Raw genomic sequence first — 20,938 nt, forward strand, 5'->3', positions numbered from 1 at the left:
AGGGGCAAGAAGCTGGACTATTTACCCTCCGACTCCTGGAGGTGTCCAGTGGAGGACTCGGGGGAAGCCCCAGGCTAGGTCACAATTGCTTGTAGCAAGAAGCAGTTAAGAAACGTGAACAAGGGAAAAACAGTTGAGCAGTATGCGTGAAGGAACAGCCACTACACTGTTCATCCTTAAAATGGGCAGATCCCTTGATCTCTGGACCTAACAATTTCATTGCACTGGAGGGAAGAGAGACCCAGTCATTTATCCACCCACTTCCACATGATGCAAACTCCCTCCACTTTGGCCTGTCCTGTGTGAGGGCAGACTTGGGGGTCCAGGTGCCAAATGTTGCTCCATCTGTTCCTCCCCTCCAGCTACCTCCCAGGTCTCAGTGGAATCTTTATAGCGCTTGGATCTGACCCCTGACCTTCTGGAACTCCTTGGCTGCCCCCACCCACTCTGTCCTCTGCCCTGAGGCCCCTAGAAATACTTACTGTTCCAAGCTAGGGCTGTGCTGGTCCTTCCTCCTGGGCCACCTCCCACAACTCCCAACTGGCCTCCTTTTTAGACTGCTTCCTACCCTCCAAGGCCCAGCTCCATGTTCCCTCCTCCAGGAAGCCCTCTGCACTGCCCCACACTGAGAAACAGCTCTGACAATTCTCAAAGGGTTTGCTTAGTGGAGATCACTGATTTGGACAGGAATGTGAAAAAAAAAATACGGTGTTAGTATCAGTGTTTCCAAGGTTTGTGTGTCCCCTCCCTTCTCCCCATCATTCTACCAAGATCCAAAGCTGATTGGTCCAGTTTGGCTTGGGGTGAATAAGTCAGCTTGACCAATAATTTCAAGACTTGTCCCCTATTGTCACCCCAGCGCTCCTCAGAGGGGCTTTTTCCAAGGCTTTTTGCAAGGAATTGGATTTTTTCCAATGCCTTGGATTTTACCCTTAGGGCACACAGACCTAGATGTGGATACAGAGGCATAAGAGGCTTCAAAATCAGTCACCTCCCTTTCTCCTGTACTCCCCCTCCCTAGCCAGGAATTTGGATGGACTCCCTAGAGGGGCAAGGAGAGAAGGGAACATGTGTAAAGTGATAGGACTTTTTGGTGAAGTGAGAGCATTTGCTTGAGTGGCCATATACATAGCACCATTCACATGCCAGACCCAGGCTGGGGTTTGTCCTCTGAGCTTCCCAGTCTTCGACACTTTCATCCCCAGTGAAGCTGGGGTTCTGGAGCTCCAGTTTTCAGGGGAGGGACATGGCATGATGAAAGTTTGTAAAAAGCCACCCTCCCTGGGACTTCTATGGCAGTGGGGTGGAACTGAGGTCCAGAGGAAAAAGAGGCAGGAGGCTGAGGGGTGATGGAGGGACACCCCATGGTGTGTTTGGAGGGAGAGGCACCAGACCCGCAGATGGCTGGGATGTGGGGTGAAGGGGAGAAGGTGTCATTGGCATCTTGCTGCCCCCTCTTGCACAGGGAAGGCAGCAGAGAATGCAGAGGGTGTGGGGTGAAATCTGTGGAGTGTCTGAGTTAGGCTGGAATATTCTCTCACCCAATTCAGATTCAGGTCCTAAATCATCCCCACCTGCTCTCTTCTGTCCCTGCCTACCCTCAGAGGAGGGGTGAGCCACTATCTCCACCCCAACCCATGACAGTGGACTCTGGGGATCCAGCCAAGCACGCAGCCCCTGCCACAGCAGCACCATCACCACATGCACCATGGTCACCATGCAGGTGCAAATTTCTCCATCTCAGTTACCTTTCTGGGGATCCCCTTCCTCAGGTCTCAAGGACCCTGGCCATCCACATGGGGTGGATAAACTGCCCACCTGGTGGCCTTCCACAGTGTTGCAGTCACAGCTCCCCATACAACCAGACACAGGACCAGGGAGGGGCTTAAGAGGAAGAGAGAAGCCAAGCCAGCTGGTCTTCTGGGGAAAACAGAGGCATGACCAGAGTGGGCCCCTTTTCAGCCTCTGAATCTCACTCCAACGATGGGTAAGAAGGTGGGTCAGTCCCTGAAGTCAGTGCCCACAGGCTAAGTGCCCAGAGTGGAGTTCATAAAAACGTGGGTTGCTTTCAAAGGCTGGGGTGGGCCCCAGGGCCATTGGGTGTGGTTCTGCATCTCCATCCCTGGGAGGCTGCACTTCCAGCATTTGCCACTAGGTGGCACCCAATAGAGTGCTTTGGATTCTGAATTCCCCACTGAAAATTTGAAAATAAAGTGGAAATAATATAAATAAATAAAATCTCTCTTGGATTCCAGGGAGTTCACCCCATGTTTTCAGTCTCTCTATGAGCCTGGAGACACCAAAAAGGGCTGTATCACATGTGGTGTGTGTTGTTATACGTGGACAGCTTGGGGTGTCCTGGGCCTTTAGGGACAGTGGGCATGCTACCGGGTTCAGGAAATGCCTCTAGGTGTAGACTCTAGCTCTGCCCTGCTGCCTCTGTGGAAGAGGAAGAAGGAGGCTTTGTGGAAGTGTTCTACCACCAGTCTTTCTAAGGACACCCTGGTGATGTTGGCCAAGGCCAACGTAACCATCAGAGGCGGTACTCTGTCCCGGGAGCTCTTGGACACTGTTTGAAAGCACCATGGGAAGCATGGACTGGGTGCAAACATGATGATGGAGGTCAGAGATCTGAGAGATGCATTTTTTAGGCACCATAAATAGAGATGGTGAAACAGCCAATGAGAAATCAGAGTGTGGACCTCAGTGTAGTCAGAGAATGTGGGACATTAGCGTAGACAGACATAGAGTGTCCAATGAGGGTCAGGGAAAATGGGATACCCAGTGTAGGACAGAGAATGTGAATTCACCCAAGGGAGACTAGACAGTGAAGAATGCCCAGTGGAGAACAGACAACATAGCACGTGCAACGTAGAACAGGGAGTGAGGAACAGTCAATGTAGAACAGAGATGTTGAGCAAACAATGAAAGATGGAGTACATGGACCAGGAGGAGACTTTGGCATTTGCTCTGTATGAGGTGGGAGCCATGGATGGTGGGAGCAGAGGAGGGACATGGTCTGGCTTAAGTGTTAACAGTTGCCCTCAAGCTGTTCAGGGGAAAACAGACTGTGGGAGGTGGGGTGGGGAAGAGGGGATGGAAGCCACAGAAGACCAGGGAGAAGAGGACTGCAGGTAAGAGATGATGGAGGCTGAACTGGGTAGAGGCTGTGAAGGAAGTGAGGTTGGATGAGACAACGGTTATACTTGGAAGATGGAGCCATCAGGAGGGGCTGACAGATTAGTTATGGAATGAGAGAGAGAATTCAAGGTCAACTTCAGAGTTTGGGGATAAGCACCTGGAGGACGGAGATGCCTTCTTTGCAGTAAGGAGGCTGCAGAGGGAAGTTGCCGAGCTCCTGGGGCCAGGATGTGTGTGAGCTGCCTGTGGCCCGGGTGCTGTGACACCTGTACTCATAATCCTATGCCCAGGGTAGAAGTCTGGGTGTGAAGGAGAGATCTGGCCCACTCAGAGCCTCAGTATCTTTATCAATTTAATGGTGAAAATTGTCCTAGCATCCTGATATGCTGAAGGGAGCACTTTGATTAGCACCCCCATCCTGGCATGCAGTGGGCCTGCAGCAAACGCCCCCCCCCCCCCGCCTTTTCTTGGTCCCTCTTCTCTGACAAATCCCAGCTTCCCTGGATCCTATCTGGATGCTACCGCCCTGAGGGGCATCTCATGACTGCCGCGTAGGTCCTGGGAAATCTCAGTGATCCTCACTGCCTTCATGACCCACGGTCTCTCAAGTGGACACACTGAATCCACAGGACCAAAGTCAACAAATAGTGAATCCCTTGCAAACAGACATCTACATGTGCTCATAAACAAAGAAAAAAACATCCACAGAGACAAGGCAGTCAACTATACAGGATCCACTCACAGGCCCCATAAAGACTCTCAGACTTTTAGTCGCATCCACATGATACGTCCACAATCAAGCAAACATAATTATCCATAGAAACATAGCTGGCAAAACTTAGGTTTGAAGCCCTTTCCTCTAAGCCTTAAGACAGAAAACATCAGATTCCTGAGGTTGACATTTTTGTCCTTGATCCAGCCATGCCTGAAGCTGATACTGATTTTACAGTTTCCTGTTACATGAGCCAAAAATTTCCCTTTACTGCTGGTGCCTATTTGAGTTGGACTTTTTTTTTGGGGGGGGGGGTCTTGCAACCAGAGTTCTGGCTGATAGAGATGAATAAGACTTTTGCCAGGTGAAAAAGAAAAAGAGAGAGAGAGAGAAGGAGGGGGAAAGGGGGCATTCCAAGATGTAAGATGGCGTTACAGAGGCCTGGAGAGATTAGAAACCATGGTCGGTGGCTAGCTGTACTATACTGCGTACAACAGTGTTGGAGACAGACTGAAATTAGGCAAAGGGGTCTGAATTCAGTCTGAGCAACTGAAAGTCTAGTCAGTAGGAGCCATCGAAAGTTCTTTATCAGGGGAGTTCCACGCTCAGACCTCTCCAGCGGGAGACAGTGAGTGGATGAATTAGTGTGTTCACCGCAGACCTGCGAAATAGGCGCAGGAGAGGAGACAATCTCAGAGACAGTGGCCACACAGGAGTCCCAGAGACGGTCCCGCCTCAACCGCGGACTGAGCTCGTCAAGAGTCTTCGAACTACAACTTCCGGCATGCAACGTGAGCAGCTCCTTGTGCCTCGTGATTTGCCCCGGGTCCAATCCTGATGATTGGTTGGACCGGCTGCTTGTCAGACCAAAGTCGGGTTCTGATTGGTCTAGTTCCGCGAGGTGCTCCTCGCTCCATGCCCCTGGGTCCGGGCACAGCGCTCCCTCCAGCAACATGGTGAGCCTGCAACTCGCAGCCCTGAGGGGCAGGGGGTTCCGCGGAGGGGGTCCAGGGAGACACTGAGGAGACGAGGGTCCCATTATGGGGACTGAGCGCTCTGAGGGTCTCGGGGTCGGTCTGAGGGCTATGTGTCCCTCTCTGGGGTCAGAGTCTCGCTGCGGGATCTATAAGGGGGTTCGGCGTTGTACAAGGGGACTGGAAGATTCTGAGCGTTCTGGGCTTCTGACAAGTCCCTGGGGGACCCTCTAGGGGCCTGGGGCCCTGCCGAGGGGTCGTTCCGTGGAGGGGACTGGGGATCTGAACACATTCGGAGCCCCGCGAGGGAGATCTAGGGCCCCCTGCGGCCTACTCTGGGGATGGCTTCCAGCGGGAACGTGGGGGCCTAGCTGACAGGATCCTTTGGGTGTCCCTACGGGTATTGGGCTGTGCCGAAGGACCAGGGAGAATCTTGAGAGGAGGGGGGCCATGCCGAGGGGATCTGGGTGGCTTCAGGGCAGGCGAGGGTTCCAGAACTGGAAACAGCACAGTTGGAATCCTCAGGTCTCACGCGGTTCTGGGTCCAACCCATTGAGTTTATTCTTAAAGCTCAGCCTGGCTGGTGCGAGGCGAGGGCGGAGACCCTCCCCACCCCCGTCCCCAGCCCTTAGGGGTTCGGACTGGATAGAGGGAGGGACAGGCTGGAGGGGGCCGGGAAGGGGGCCTCACCTTGCCTGGGGTCGGGGGGTGGGGGATCACCAAGGAGGGCGTTGGAGGTGGGCCTGAAGTAAGAGCATTAATGGAAAGAACATCGTTCCAGGCCCGGGCGCAAGATCCTGTGGGAGGTGAGGGGAAGGGATCTCGAGAACAGGATGGAGGAAGGTCGCATTGATCCTACTGCGTAAAATTCTGGATTCTGGGATTATAGATCCAGGGAAGGGCTTTGAGCAGAGGAGGGACATAGGCTGATAGGAGGCTCCAGAGATCTTTGGAGATCTGCATACCGTGGACCCCAAGACGAGAAGCTGCTGGGAGCAGGGACATGAGAAGCATCCCTGGACAGACCTCTGGAGACTTAAGTGGAGGGATGCATGCCTTTCTTCCCTCCTTCCCTTCTCTTCTTCCCTCCTCCTTCATCCTTTCTTCCATCCTTCCCTCTTTCTTCCTTTATTTCTTCCCCTTCTTCTTTCCCTCTTCTTCCTTCTGTCCTTCCGCTCCTAGGTGCTAGCACTGCAGTTTGAACTACAAGTCTCCTCCCTGGGAGGTGTCCAAGGGTAATGGGGTCAGTGATGGAGAGCTTGGTGGTCTGGGAGGGCCTCTGAGACCTGAATGGCTGGGCACAGGGGAGCGGTGGGAGAGAGCTGGGCAGTGAGGCATGGTTGTCTTGAGCTAGGCCTGCAGGGTCTTGCGGGCTGAGGAGTGGAGTTGGACGTTTACTATGAGACTGGAAAGGTCTGGGCTGCCTAGAGGAGCCAAGAGCTGTGTCCATGGGAGTAATGAGTAGGTGCTCGGGCCTCCTGGGAAGGGCCTGGAGGAGGCATGGTTCTCAAGCTTGGCAGAGAGGTCCAGGTTGCAGGTACCGCTGAGCTGGAGTCGTGCTGGGCTGGGTGGGTGGTTAAAACCCTGCCAGGGGATAGGTCACAAGGGAGAGGCGTCTGGAAAACAAGGGAGACTCTGGAGAGCAGTTGATGGGAGGTGCTGGGAACTGTGGGGAGGAGTAGACTAGGGGGTCCTAGGAGGAAGGGCGGGGCTGCTTAGAGGGCCCGCCCACTGGGCTTGGAGGGGCCCAACCCTGACCCAACTCAGGGTCTTTAATGTCTGCTAACCAGTCTGCACTTGGGTGGAGGGGAGGGTAGGGAGTGGGACTAGGAGACTAGTGAGATTTAGAGACCAGAAAGATGGCACCCCAAACTCACTTCTGAAAAAATATTCCTGGTCTCAGTTTACAAGTCACAGGCATAGAGAAAATATCCTGTTAGTGATTTTAATGATGATTTCTCAGCAGTCATTCTGAAGTACAGTGCTAGCCCAATATCCATCACACTAGAGTTTTTCCCATTAAAGTTAGCTTATTTTTGCCTGATTAAAGGATAATTTTAATAATTGGTTTTTATATTAATGTAATCTTAGTTTCATTTTAGTTGTTCTTTTTTTTTTTTTAATTTCATTTTAGTTGTTAATTATAATACCGTAATACTAGCAGACAGCTCTCCGGAGCATGTAATTTTACATAATTACTGACAGCAAATCTATATGTACTGCATTCAAGCAGAAAAACCCACTTTTCAGCTTCAGACTGATTACCAAAAACATTTCCTCTAAAACGTTTTAAAATGAGTGTATGAAAATGTGTTGAATTGTTGTTTCAAAGGTTGTCAGTAGAAACTGGTAAGAAAATTCCTAATTAAAAAAAGTCATCCCCCTCAAATGTGTAAGGATTCTGAAACAGGTAGTGGCCAGAAATAGACCACTTTCATCCCATTTCCAGATGAGGAAACTGAGGCTCGTAAGAGATTAATATGTTAAATCCTTAGCAGAGGCTGAAAGTGAACCCCAGTCTCTGTTCCAGCATGTGCTCTCCTCTAGCCCACACCCCAGCCAGGTGGTGGGGTGGGACCTGCACTTTGCTGGGGCTCCCAGCTGGGTCTGACCTCAGGACCTTTCTCTAACACTCAGCTGGAGCCAGGGAGGCCCTCCCTCCCCCACCTGGCCCCAGCATCTCTATAAATAGCCCGGGTTCCGAGGAAATGAGCTTCTGACCCTCTGGCAGGCACTGCCCTTCACATCTCTTCCCCCAGGCTGTCCTTGGAGTGCAGCTGGTAGTGACGCTGCTCACTGCCACCCTCATGCACAGGCTGGCGCCTCACTGCTCCTTTGCACGCTGGCTGCTCTGCAATGGGAGGTGAGCCGCGCCCCCTCCCTGGGCGGTAGGAGGAACCCCAAGTGCCCCGCTCCCTGGCTTCCCCCAGGCCCCACCTCACGCCCTGCATGCTGAGTTTTTTCTTTAACAACTTTATTGAGATATGACTGATGTACAGTAAACTGCAAATATCTGAATTACCCTGTTGGATCTATTTTGACAGATTGTACACACCGGTGAGACCATCTCCACACTCAGAAGAGTGGCTGCTTCCCCCACTCCTGCTCCCCTTCCTCCCTTCTCTAGCTGTAGATCTGTTTCTGAAACTTTTTGTCCTGGTGTGGGTCTCAGGCCCTTTCTGAGAGTCTGGTGGAAATTGTGAACTCTCTCTCCAGGACAATGCATGTGCCAGTTCCACCGAGAGAGCTAGCCAGCAGATTCAGGGGTGTCTAGGACCCCTGCTGCACTCCCCTAACCCACCCCCAGCCCACCTCCCAGGCTTCACCCTGGCCTTGGATGGCCCCTACACATCCTGTCCTCAGGCTTTTCAGGGCCAGCCTTCCCTCTGACTACAGTCCCAAGTTTCGAGGTTCACTGCCTTGATTCCCCTGTGCCCTAGCTTTCCTGACTGCCTGTCTTTCTTTCCCCTCAGTCTCTTCCGGTACAAGCACCCTTCCGAGGAAGAGCTTCGGGCCCTGGCGGGGAAGCAGAAGCCCAGAGGCAAGAAGGAGCGGTGAGTGAACCCGCAGCCTTAGGTGAGCGGCTCCCTTCCAGGAGTGGTCTCGAGGGCACAGGGCCTGCCCTGCCCTCTTCCAGGTACTGCTCTGGGCACTGGAGAATCAGGGACACCCCAGGCTGAGAATGGAGAATGGAGGATGCTGTTCTGACATAGACCCCGCTCCCCCCAGGTGGGCCAATGGCTATAGTGAGGAGAAGCCGTTGTCTGTGCCCCGGGACACCCCCTTCCAGCTGGAGACCTGCCCCCTCACAGCCGTTGATGCCCTGGGTAATAGCTCAACTGGGTCCCCAACTCGCCTCCGTTGGCCCATGCCCTGGTGAGGCTGGTGGGGGGGGTGTCCTGGGCGGGCTATTGAGGGCTGACTGCGTGCTCTCCGCAGTCCTGCGCTTCTTCCTGGAGTACCAGTGGTTTGTGGACTTCGCCGTGTACTCGGGCGGCGTGTACCTCTTCACAGAGGCCTACTACTATGCGCTGGGCCCGGCCAAGGAGACCAACATCGCGGTGTTCTGGTGTCTGCTCACCGTCGCCTTCTCTATGTATCCTTCCTCCTGGGAGCCTGGGGAGGCGGGAGCGTGCGGAGGCTGGAGCCAAGGTTTCTTGTGCCCCGCTAAATCGGTGTATCAGTGATCGACTGCTGTGTCGCAGCCTCCCCAAAACTCGGTGGGGTAAAGTAGTCGCTATTTTATTTGTTTTTCTGGGCCGGACTCAGCGAGTTTGCCTTCCCTGTGCTTTAGGTGGGCCCACCTTCCAGGAGGCTGGACCAAGTTTCCTCACCACAGCGGCCAGTAAGAAAGAGGGGGCACTGCAGGCCTCCTGAGGCTTTGCCTGAAGTCGTGACATCCCATCTCTAACCATTCTCTTGGTCAAAGCAAGTCACCAGTTCAGCCCAGATGTAGGGGCTGGCAAAGAGAGGTCCCCTCTGCAATTTTTTTAAGTTGCATAGAGAGCAGAGGCAAAACTGTGAATTTGAGGACCCAAGTCGGAGAAAAACGCCCTTGTGGGATGGGCTCGCAAAGAAGGGAAGCCCACCTTGCAGCCCACACTGCCCCAGGGGTCTCTCAGGGCGGATTGCAGATAGAGCCTTGTATCTCTAGCTTCTCAGAGGAATGGGAAACTCACAAGCTGTGAAGGAGGCTGAGTGGGTCAGGGAAGCTTGACCCCCTGAAGAGACAGAGTTGGTGGCCATGTCCAACTGAACACAGGCAGTGTGGTGAGGCCCAGCTGGAGGCCTCGCTCAGGCCCCAAAAGCAGTGAGCCTCGTGTCCTGGGCTTGCCCAGAGCCTCACTCTTCTGGCTCCCTCCCCTGCTCCCTGGGATTCTAAACCTGAACTTCAGTGTTTGTGCTCTGGGGTTGGGGGATCACTGGCAGTGGGGTGGTGGATGGGGGAGGGGTCACCACTGGCACTGGAGGCCTCCTTAGCGCTGCCCCCAGCAAGGTGTTCCTGACGGTCACCCGACTGTACTTCAGTGCGGAGGAGGGGGGTGAGCGCTCCGTCTGCTTGACATTTGCCTTCCTCTTCCTACTCCTGGCCATGCTGGTGCAGGTGGTACAGGAGGAGACCCTTGAGCTCGGTCTGGAGCCAGGTATGTGCAGTCTGGGTCCTGGAATCACCTCCCTCACTCTCTCGTGTAAGCTGGTGAGAGTGGAGTTTAGGTGGCTTTTCCACCTGCACACAGTAGGTGAGAAGGCGACTCCTGGGGCCCAAGAGGTCTCCATGGGTGCTTGCCACCCTGGGAACCCCCTTGGGCTTTGAGGACAGGAGACACCCCATCTCACTGTCCCTGATGAATGCCTGCAGCTGTAAATTCACACAGGCACTTCTGTTCCCCTCCAGTCTGTCTTCTACCCAGCAGCCAGAGTGATTTAATATTTACCTATTCTAATTTAATGTGGGGGAGGAAATAGGTAAATGGTATAAAATTGGTAAAATACAAGAAGGTACAGAATGAAAATCACCCTTCCACACTGGTTCTCCCCAGAGGAAACCTAGGGCACCACATTCCCATACTCTCATCAAACAGTAGTGTATCTGGCTTTACACCTTGTTTTTTTTCCCTTAAAAACAATAAATATTACTGTCCCTTGATGCTATGTCCCTTGTATGTTACAGTAGCATAGTAACAGTAACTTGATACTACATTTTGTAACAGCTACACAATATGTCACTTTATAGATTTTCTGTGATTATTTAACCAGGCCTTGAGTTATGGACTTATTTAAGTCTTTCCACTATTAAATGCTGTTGCACAGAAATCATGTTGCTACAAGAACAGCCCCGTGCATGTGACCCTGTGCAAGAAAGTGCATTTATAATTTTAATAATGCTGCAAAATTGCCTTTTAGGAAGAGATCAGTGAACATGCCTATTTCCCCACATTGTCTCCAATGTGTTCCTCAGACATTTTTGTCTTGAGTGATCTGATGAGTGAGAATATGTGAGGTTGAGCATCTTTTCATATGTTGAAGAGCCATTTATATTTCCCTTCCAGAAAAGTTTTGTTCTTTTGCCCAGTTTTCTACTGGACTTTTGATCCTTTATTGATTTGTAGGAGCCCTTTATATATTAAGGTACTTAGTCTTTGCGTGTGATAGGAATTGTAAATATTTTTTCTTTGGACTTTCTCTATTTCTTGAATGATCTTTTAAAAAACAATTTGGATTACATCACTTCTCTGCCTGACACCAGACTCTGATGGTCTTTGGGTAAAGATAAAAATCCTCACCATGGCCAACATGGCCCTGCTGACTACTTGAGCTTTATCATCACCAATTCTTCCCACCTTTCAATTTTTAAATTATGTAATGAATACACACACACACAAACACATAAAAATTACAAAACCAGATAATGTAAACACTCATTACCCACGTCTACCATTCAATAGGCTGCCTTTTTGTTTTGTTGATAGTTTCCTTTGCTGTGCAGAAGCTTTTTAGTTTGCTGTAGTCCCATTTGTTTATTTTTGCTTTTGTTTGCCTTGCCTGAGAATACATGTTCAAAAAAATACTACCAAGACCAGTATCGAATAGCATACCACCTATGTTTTCTTCTAGGAGTTTTATGGTTTCACCTGTTACATTTGAGTCTTTAATGCATTTTGAGTTTATTTTTGTATATGGTGTGAGAAAGTAGTCCACTCTGAGTTTTGCATGTAGTTGTGCAGTTTTCCCAGCACCATTTATTGAAGAGGCTGTTTTTTCCCCATTGTATAATCTTGCCTCCTTTGTTATAGCTTAATTGACCATGTAAGTGTACTCCACATGTTCTTCATTAACATATATTCCTTGCCTCTAAGTGTCCAATAAATTCAAATCTCCGTCTTTCCTAACTTTTATTTCTGACATATCAGTCTTTAAAGGTTGACCTCCCCTCTGGGATGGTGGAGCTCTCACTTTCTCTTGGTAGTTCTGTCAGTGTTTTCTTTATGTATTTTGAGGATAATTGACAAGGTATTTACAAGTTTAAAATTGCTAAACCTTCCTGGCAAATTAGCCATTTTTTCTTGATATATTGACCCCTTCTGATTCTCATAATACTTCCATCTTAGTCTAGTTTATCTTATATTAATATAGCCTCTCCAGCTTCCTTCCTTCCTTCCTTTCTTTTTAAAGTGAGACATAATTGACATAAAACATTATATCAGTTTCAGATATACCTCATAATGATTCAATATTTGTGTATTTTGAAAAATGATCACCACACTAAGTTGAGTTAATATCCATCATCACGCATAGTTCCTTTTTTTCCCTTGTGATGAGAACTTTCAAGATCTACTCTCTTAGCAACTTTCAAATATAAAATACCACCTTTCTTTTAATTAGTATTTATTATATCTTCTTTACATCCCTTTACTTTCAACCTTACAGTGATCTCACATTCAGGTGTATCTACTTTAAAATATATGTATATCTAGATATTTTCAATCAGGTCTGACAGTCTGTGTCATTTAACTTCAAAGTTTAATCTGCTTACATTTACTGTGATCACTGACATATTTGGCCTTGTTTCTACCATCTTACTTTCCCCTTTCTATTTGTTTCTCTTCTGTTATTGTTGTTGACAATGGCTGCCAGCTTAATTGTCCTTCCTTTGTAGGTGATTTGTCATAACTTCTGGCTGCTTTGTGATCTCTTTATTTTGGGTATTCCGCGGTTTAACCACAGTGTGTGTAGGTATGGATTTCTTTGTATTTATCTGACTTGATATACTTTGTCTGTATCATCCATTCTGCAGACTCTTCAATCATTCTCTTCCAATATCTCTTCTCCTTCATTTTCTCTCCTCTCTCCCTTTGGGGCCCTGACTTGACTTACACTGGACTTTCTATTCTGTCCTCCTTATCTCTTAATCTCTCTTCATTTTTCCCATCTTCTTGTCTCTGGGTTGGAATCTGGTTTGGCTGTTTCTAATATGCTGTTTAACAACCTATCATTTCAGTAGTTATATTTTCCCTTTGAAAGAGCTTAACTGGTTTCTTTGCAAACCCTCCTGGTCACCTGAGGTGGTCTCATGTCGCCCGTTCTGTGATTCCAGCTTTTATTTCCCTCAGTCATTTCACACAGAACTGATAATGCCAATTTCTGAGGTCCTTGGGTCTAAACTTGTCTTGTTTTTTCCCTACAGACCCACCTTCATGGTGATTTCTTTACTTGTGTGTTTGGTGATTTTGGTTGTGAGCTCTTGTTTATTTGCTTTTACTCTATGGAAAATCTGGGGGCCTGAACTGAGAATTCTCTCCAGAACTTTGGTTTTCTTCCTTGGAGCCCTTCATGACCCTCCAGCTTCCTGGTATAATACAGGAAGCTCAGGCTCAGTGCCTTCTGCCCCCATGTCCCCCCAGTCCGGTCAAGGGTGTCTGCCTGGCACATTCTCCTGAGGTGCACATCACTGGAGAACAAAATTGTCCTTATGCTTGTTACAGGGCCTGGCTGCCACTAATATGTTCCTACCTAGGGAGCAAAAGGATGTCTGGGAGTGGGGACAGAGTAGGCTCTGAGGCCCCAGGGCTCTACTGGACACTGCCTTCTCTGTGTCTTCCCCAGGCCTGGCCAGTATGACCCAGAACTTGGATCCACTTCTGAAGACACAGGGCTGGGACTGGACGTGAGTCCTGGGAAGGGAGGGGGAGCAGCAGCTGGCTGTGACCTGCAAGGAGGGTGCTGACCTGCCTCAGCGAGCTCCATGACCTTTCTCTTTTCCCCAGTCTTCCTCTGGCCAAGCTGGCCATCCGCGTGGGGCTGGCAGTGGTGGGCTCCATGCTGGGCGCCTTCCTCACCTTCCCAGGCCTGCGGCTGGCTCAGACGCACCATGATGCGCTGACCATGTCAGAAGACCGGCCCATGCTGCAGTTAGGTGGAGGGCCGGGTGGGTGGGGGTTCAGAGAGCCTAGGGGAGGGGCTGTGGGAATGGTGGATGCCCAAGCCTACTCCCTCTGCACCCTTGCCACCAGGTTCCTCCTGCACACCAGCTTCCTGTCCCCGCTGTTTGTACTGTGGCTCTGGACCAAGCCCATTGCACGGGACTTTCTGCACCAGGCGCCCCTTGGGAGCACGTCCTTCTGTCTGTGCGTATGGGAGTGATCTGGGAGGAGAGGGCAGCTGGGGCCCCTCTGGTACTGCAGTCTTAGACTACGGGAGGAGCCGTGGTCCTGGGGGAGGAGCCTGGGGCGGAGAGCGGTCTCACTAGTCCTGTCACCCCTTTTCGTGCAGGCTGTCGGACTCGGCCTTCGACTCGCTGCGCCTCTGGGTGCTGGTGGCGCTGTGCCTGCTACGGCTGGGGGTGACCCGGCCCCACCTGCAGGCCTACCTGTGCCTGGCCAAGGCCCGCGTGGAGCAGCTGAGGAGGGAGGCGGGCCGCATTGAGGCCCGCGAGATCCAGCGGCGGGTACTGGCGCCCGGGCCCGGGAGGAAACCGGGGGCTGAGGCTGGGGCTCCCGGTCCCTCGGGCGTGGGGTTACCCGGAGCCCAGAAGGCCCCCGGCTGCAGCCACGGCTGTTGCCTCCTAGGTGGTGCGGGTGTACTGCTACGTGACGGTTGTGAGCCTGCAGTACCTAACGCCGCTCATCCTCACCCTCAACTGCACGCTACTGCTCAAGACGCTGGGTGAGAACTGGCCGGGGCGGGGTGGGGCGGGGCCTGAGGCGGGGTCTGGAGTTGGAGTTGGGTGGGTGCATGGAGGGGAGGGCAGGAGATAGATGGGTGACGGGGGAGCCCGGCTGTTGGGGGTGTGGAGGTGGGGTGATGGGGCGAGGTCGGAGGCGGAGCCTGGGGTGGGGGCAGAGCCTGGGGCCCTGGGGTGGGGGGTGGGGGTGGTAGCGGGAGGCGGAGCCTGGGGCAGGGCGGGTGAGTGTCTGAAACGGTGGAGGAGTCCCTAAACCCCGTATGTGCCTCTGCCAGTGCCTCCACTCATCCCTGCCTCCACCCTCCTCTCGCAGGCGGCTACTCCTGGGGCTTGGGCCCGGTCCCCTCGCTGTCCCCCACCCCGTCCTCAATCAGCGATGGCCTGGTCAGCCCCGAAGAGGACGAGGCCCAGCAGACGGCGGCCCTGATCGCCGGGGCCCTGGGCAGCCTGCTCACACCCCTCTTCCTCCGAGGTGTCCTCTCCTTCCTCATCTGGTGGATCGCCGCCTGCCAACTGCTCTCCAGCCTCTTCGGCCTGTACTTCCACCAGCACTTGGTGGGCTCCTAGCTACCTGCAGACACTCCTGCGGCCCCAAGGTCTGGTCCTGGACCAGCGGGAGCAGGCCACCCCTCAGTGTCCCCAGGTGCAAGGCGGTCCTGGGAGTCTCTGCTGCACCGGCTGGCCCGTCTCCTTCACCACAGTGCCTGAGCCGTGGCCCTCCTTGGACACCGAGCTTCTGCCTCGAGAAACTGACTCCCCAGGCCCAGCCGCAGAGGTCCCAGGGCCAGCCATCGTTCCTAGATTGCACGTGCCCGTTAGACTGCAGTGCAGGAATGGGGGGTGGGGGTAGGAGACTCTTCCGAACAAATAAAGGAGCAAGCCGCTTTTTACAAACTGGATCCAAGTGGTATGGGAGGCAGCTTCCTGCATGCTGTCCCGCCACATGGGTGCAGAATGGGTGGGGGCCATGGGAGGTCATCGGGGGCTTCAGTGCTGAGTGAAGGGAACAATGGAGGGAGAGCATAGGGTGACCCTAAGCAAAGGCCTGGGAGAAAGAAGTGAGAGAAGGAAAGGAGAAGAGATGAAATGTACCAATGGCAAGAACTAAGAGAAATGAGGGGAGAGGGAGGCGTTGAGCCCATGGTGCTGGGCAGGGGGCCACCGTGGCTGCCACTCTCTGCCACAGGTCAAGGGGGACTGCTTTCATATCAAGGTCACACACAGCAAATGGGCACACTGTTGAGGCCATGGTGACCCAGGGGAGGGAGGATAAGGGGTCATTACTGACTCCAGCATTTTCCTGCAGCTGTGGGAAACTGGTGTGTGTGCACATGTGTGTAGCCTCCTGTACATGTTTAACAAAATTCAACTGAGTAAATTTTAAAGGTCTTACTGGCTTATTCAATGATTCATGAATCAGGCTGCATCCAGTCCAAAACCCTAGTACAAGTACAGAGGCTGCAGAACATTCTGGAAGTAAGGAATTAAGGGGGAGAGGGCCACAACTGACCGCCTGGTCCAGGGATGCCAAATAAGGGAATTCCTGGGACCAGAAGTTTCCAGGTGCCTGAGGCTGGGTGACAAAAGCCCCATCCCAAGGCACACCTCTGGGAAGTTTCAGAATGAAGACCAGCTCCCAACAAGGACACAACAGTGACATCTAGTGGCTCAGGAACCAGAGATGATGGCGTGTTGTCTCCTTGCTCTATCTCCCCAGCACCTCAGGAGTCACCAGGGACTTTCTGACAGTGCTGACCCCACAGGGCACAGCCCCTCCTGCAGTGGTGCCTCAGGCCACCTGGCCCTTCGCTTGCTTAGCCAGGGCTGTGCATGTTCTCCGCTCTCTGAGCTCAACACCATGTAATTTAGGGGCACATAGGAAGGTAGAAACACCATAAAGAAAAGCAAGAGGATTCCTTACAAAACTAAAAATAGAGTTACCATATGATCCAGCAATCCCACTCCGGTGTATGTATCCAGAAAAGACGAAAACTCTAATTCGAAAAGATGCATGCACCCCAATGTTCACAGCAGCACTATTTACAATAGTCAAGACATGGAAGCAACCTAAATGTCCACCGACAGATGACTGGATAAAGAAGATGTGGTATATTTATACAATGGAATACTGCTTAGCCATAAAAAAGAATAAACCAATGCTATTTGCAGCAACATGGATGGGCCTAGAGATTATCACACTAAGTGAAGTCAGTCAGACAGAGAAAGGCAAATACCACATGATATCACTTATATGTGGAATCTAAAAAAATGATACAAATGAACTTATTCACAAAACAGCAACAGACTCACAGACATAGAAAACAAACTTATAGTTACCAAAGGGGAAAGGAGGGGAAGGGATAAATTAGGAATTTGGGATTAACAGATACACACCACTATATATAAAATAGGTAAACAACAATGACCTACTGTAGAGCACAAGGAACTGTATTCAATATCTTGTAATAACCTAGAATGGAAAAGAATCTGAAAAAGAATATACCTCTATCTAGATAACATGTATAACTGAATCACTTTGCTGTACACCTGAAGCATTGAAAACCAACTATACTACAATTTAAAAACAAAGCAAGGTGGAGGGTATAGCTAAGTGGTAGAGTGCATGCTTAGCATGCATGAGGTCCTGGGTTCAACTCCCAGTACCTCCAATTATAAAAACGAAAAAAAGCAAGAGGGTGACTGACACCAGCATAGTAGGCACGATGGGGGAGGGGCACACATGGGATGGCCAAGGCAGGGATCACCGGTGATGGGTCCCAGGCTCTCACTGCTGTGCTTTAAACCACATAGGCTCTTTATAGACTCATGTGACGCATTTCATAATTTAAAAAAGAATGTAAGAATGAGAAAAATAAGGTGCAGCCACCATCAGAGGGAAATATGGAAGATGAAAGGGGGTGGGCAAGATCCTTTTGTTGGGGGGAGGGTATACCTCAAGTGGCAGGGCACGTGCTTAGCATGCACGAGGTCAGCTGCCCTCCAGGATTCCCACCTGCCTCCCTTCATATTAAAATTTTTCTGCAAAAAAAAAAAATTTTTTTTGCAGCAAGAGCCTGAGTAGCATCACCCACCTGCATTGCCCATCGTGGAGAAAGTCTCTCAGGGTAGACTCAAGTCTGGGAACCCTGATTTGCCCCTTCCCAGAGGGGCACAAGGCCCACCATATCACACCAGTTCCTGTCCTCTAGGGCGCAACACAACACACTCACAAAATTCCTGTTCATATTCTTTGAGGACATTTCTTGCCTCTCCTACCAGGCCTGGTATTTGGGGCTGCAACAGACAGAACGACTAAGAGAAGGGGGAAGAAAGAATAAATGGCCAGCAATCACGGAGTGATGCCCAGCCTTACAAGAGATCATGGAAGGATGCAACGCAAAGCAGCAAGGAGACGCCACGTCGCGCGGCGCACACCCATGACCTCTGCATGTGGCTGGTCAGTGCCTGCGCTGCACAGTCTCGCTGGGGTGTGTTTTGGCAGCATTTGGAAATGGTGACCCCATGGCCAGCGGGTTCCTTAGGGACGCATCCTGGGGAGATTCCTGCCCATGGGTGAATCGTGCAAAGGCGGCAGGCACTGAGTTCTCCCTTCCTCCCCTCCTCCCTTTTTCCCTTTCTCTCTTTCTTTCTTTCTTACTTTCTTGGGTTTTACTTATTTTTGTATTTTTTTTCCCTTACTGGAGGCACTGGGGATTGAATCCAGGACCTTGCGCACGCCAAGCACACGCTCTACCACTGAGCTATACCCCAACCCTCACTGCATTACATCTGAGGGCAAAAAGCTGACCTGGGAATGAGTAGGTCACCTGGGAGAAACTATGTAGGTGGTAGGAACACAAAAGATTGAGTGCCGCTTATGAGGACAGATCTCCCAGATGGACTCAGGGGAGAAACAAGTAAAAAAGCACTGTAAAGTCATGAGATGCCATTTTTTCCCTGTCAGATTATGGCAGACCAAAAAGACTGGTGACCAGCCATGGGTGCTTATGGGCTGAATTGCGTTCTCCCCCAAATTCCTGTGCTGAAGTCCGAAACCTCCAGGACCTCAGAATGTGACTATTTGGAGGTAGGGTCTTTATAGATGCGATTAAGTTAAAATGAGGGCGTTAGGTTGGGCCCTGATCCTATAATAAGACTGGTGTCCTTAGAAGAGGAAAAAAACATTTTTTTGTTTTTGTTTTTAATGCAAACTTCTTTTCTGGTTTCCACTATTTTGTGGGAGGGCATTCTTTTTTGGGTAGGAGGTAATTAGATTTATTTATTATTTTATTATTATTATTATTGTTGTTGTTGTTGTTGTTGTTATTTTTTTAATGGAGGTACTAAGGATTGAACCCAGGACCTCTTGCATGCTAAGCAGGTGCTCTACACTGAGCTATAAACTCCCCCTGACATTCTTTTTTTATTGAAGTCTAGTCAGTTTACAATGTTGTATCAATTTCTGGTGTACAGCATAATGTTTCAGTCATACATATACATACATATATTCGTTTTCATATTCTCTTTCATTATAGGTTACTATAAAATTTTTTTAATTTAAATTTATTTTATTTATCTTTTTTTTGGAGGGGGAGGAAATTAGATTTGTTTGTGTACTTATTAATTTAGTGCAGGTACTGTGGAATTGAACCCAGGAACCTAGGCATGCTAAGTACACACTCTACCACAGAGCTATAACTCCCCACTAAAATTTTCTTTTATAAGAGGAAATTTGGACATGAACCTGCACAGAAGAAAGACAAGGAGAAGACACAGAGAAGACAGACTTCTAGCTAGAAGTCAAGGACAGACCTAGAACACATCCTTCCCTTGTGGCCTCAGAAGGAAGATTTTAGACCTCTGCCTTCCAGGACTGTGAAAAAATACATTTCTGTTGTTTTAAGCCACCCAGGTACTTTGTCACGGTGGCCACAGGAAACTCGGACAGCGAAGGCATGTGATGTAAATGGACACCATCTCCTTGCAGGAGTATCTGGCATTTCTATTTCTCTTTGGATAGATTCCCCCCAAAGATGACCCTATCTTGAGGATTCAGGGCCCTTGGCTCACCTGAGAGGTGACTCCAGGAAGCAGCGATGAAGGTGAGGATGTGAGACGGGGAGGGAAGGAGCCCTGCAGGGGGCGTCAATGAGCAGGTGACTCTAGGCAATCTAGACTGGGTCCTGCTGGAGACCTGAGGGGCACAAGCATAGCACACGGCCTGAGAGTCGTTCCACCCCAGTGGCAAGGGGCTGCACCACGTACCCTCCAGCTGTCTACAGTCATTAGCTCCTGTGGGGAAGCCCCCAGGCTGAGTCAAAGTGGCTTCCAGGGAAGAGCAGTTGGCGGGAACTATAAATGCTGGGACTGGCACTGGCAACATAAGCTACACTATTAATATATCCTTGATCTTTACTGAGCAATTTTGTTCCTAGAAGCTTACCCCACAGGCACACTAGCTTATGAACTAAATGCCAAATTTTCACATACAAGGAAATTTATTGAAAGTGCCAGGAAACTCAACCCTGTTTTAAATAGAGGATAAAGTGACATGTTGCTGGAAGTTGAGAGGCAGCTCAGCTTCAGGTAAAGCTGAATCCAGCAGCCCTGACAATGTCACCAAGAATCCAATTTCTCTGCTCATCTCTGCTCTACTTTCTGCAGTAGAGCAGCTTCGTGCTGGGATTTGTTCTTACTTTGCAGCCACAAGATAGTGCCAACAACCACCTGGAGTTGGGGTTTCTTCCCCTGGGACCAGTGGGAGAGGATGTTTGCATCCCATAGCTCTCCTTGGAAGAGGCTAGCAAACATCTTTATTGTCACAGGCCCAGCTGGGGTCAAGTGCCCACCTCTGCATATTAGGGTATGCCACAGTGGTGGTGGGAAATGGGGAGGTGTTGACCCCCCCCCAGGCTCAGGAGCTGGTGCGAGAAGTGGGGCTGACCAGAAATCGGGGTGGATGTTGGGGGTGAGCTCAGCAGCCCCCAGGAGCCACTACCATGTTGTCATGGCAACAACTTACTAACAACCGAGCTGCCTGTCAATCAGGGATTGGTGGATCTCATCACAGGCCATCCTCCAGGAAAACACTAAACTGTCACTAAACAGTGAGACCTGTACACGTCAGGGACCAATGTGCAAGAAATAAACTGGATGAAATCACCAGAGCAGAGCAGCAAGGGGGAAGCTCAGTGGAGCCACCCAGCACCCCGTACCACCATGCGAGCGCACACACACACAGCCCCCCAAACGCATGCGCACACGCAGACACTAGTGCTCACCTGGCTGCCCTGCCTGCCCGCGAGCACAGGGAGGTTCCCATTGTCCGCCTCTGGCTGGGTGACCCCTGTAAGTGGTCCTGGACAATGGGCTGTAGAGGAACCGAGTCTCAGTGGCCCCTGGGAGCTCTCTGGTGGCCTCATCCAGGCC

General features: G+C 50.8%; 2 protein-coding genes across 4 annotated transcripts in view; one reads left to right on the plus strand and one right to left on the minus strand.

Annotated features, from left to right (window-relative positions):
- Nucleotides 1–4,730: 4,730 nt before the first annotated feature.
- TMEM161A (transmembrane protein 161A) lies at nucleotides 4,731–15,901 on the plus strand. 3 transcript variants are annotated; one of them, XM_074350361.1, is made up of 12 exons: nucleotides 4,731–4,809; nucleotides 7,587–7,690; nucleotides 8,301–8,381; nucleotides 8,557–8,654; nucleotides 8,767–8,923; nucleotides 9,820–9,971; nucleotides 13,432–13,492; nucleotides 13,593–13,736; nucleotides 13,839–13,952; nucleotides 14,098–14,272; nucleotides 14,394–14,490; nucleotides 14,823–15,901. In XM_074350361.1, the coding sequence occupies exons 1-12, from the start codon at nucleotides 4,807–4,809 to the stop codon at nucleotides 15,074–15,076; spliced, it is 1,440 nt and encodes a 479-aa protein (XP_074206462.1). In that variant the 5' UTR covers nucleotides 4,731–4,806; the 3' UTR covers nucleotides 15,077–15,901. The 3 variants fall into 3 exon arrangements, with proteins under 3 accessions (XP_074206462.1, XP_074206463.1, XP_074206461.1); XM_074350360.1 differs by lacking the exon at nucleotides 4,731–4,809 and adding an exon at nucleotides 5,512–6,364 and having other exon boundaries at nucleotides 8,301–8,464; XM_074350362.1 differs by lacking the exon at nucleotides 7,587–7,690.
- Nucleotides 15,902–16,456: 555 nt separating this feature from the next.
- SLC25A42 (solute carrier family 25 member 42) overlaps nucleotides 16,457–20,938 on the minus strand; it is a 35,250-nt gene continuing 30,768 nt past the window's right edge. The window contains exons 8-9 of the mRNA XM_074350366.1: nucleotides 20,791–20,879; nucleotides 16,457–19,703 (exon numbers count right to left, since the gene is read on the minus strand). Coding sequence (XP_074206467.1) covers nucleotides 19,512–19,703; nucleotides 20,791–20,879 — 281 coding nt within the window. The 3' untranslated portion in view covers nucleotides 16,457–19,511. The remainder of the gene's footprint in view (nucleotides 19,704–20,790; nucleotides 20,880–20,938) is intronic.

The sequence above is a fragment of the Camelus bactrianus genome, chromosome 22 (assembly GCF_048773025.1).
Source record: "Camelus bactrianus isolate YW-2024 breed Bactrian camel chromosome 22, ASM4877302v1, whole genome shotgun sequence".
Lineage (NCBI taxonomy): Eukaryota > Metazoa > Chordata > Mammalia > Artiodactyla > Camelidae > Camelus > Camelus bactrianus.

Bases quoted from the DNA above. Each gene is read 5' to 3' on its own strand.
- TMEM161A (XM_074350360.1), top strand. From the start codon at position 6,328: ATGGTTCTCAAGCTTGGCAGAGAGGTCCAGGTTGCAG. The intron at 13,953-14,097 runs GTGCGTATGGGA...CTTTTCGTGCAG, and splicing joins GGGAGCACGTCCTTCTGTCT to GCTGTCGGACTCGGCCTTCG. The intron at 14,491-14,822 runs GTGAGAACTGGC...CTCCTCTCGCAG, and splicing joins GCTACTGCTCAAGACGCTGG to GCGGCTACTCCTGGGGCTTG.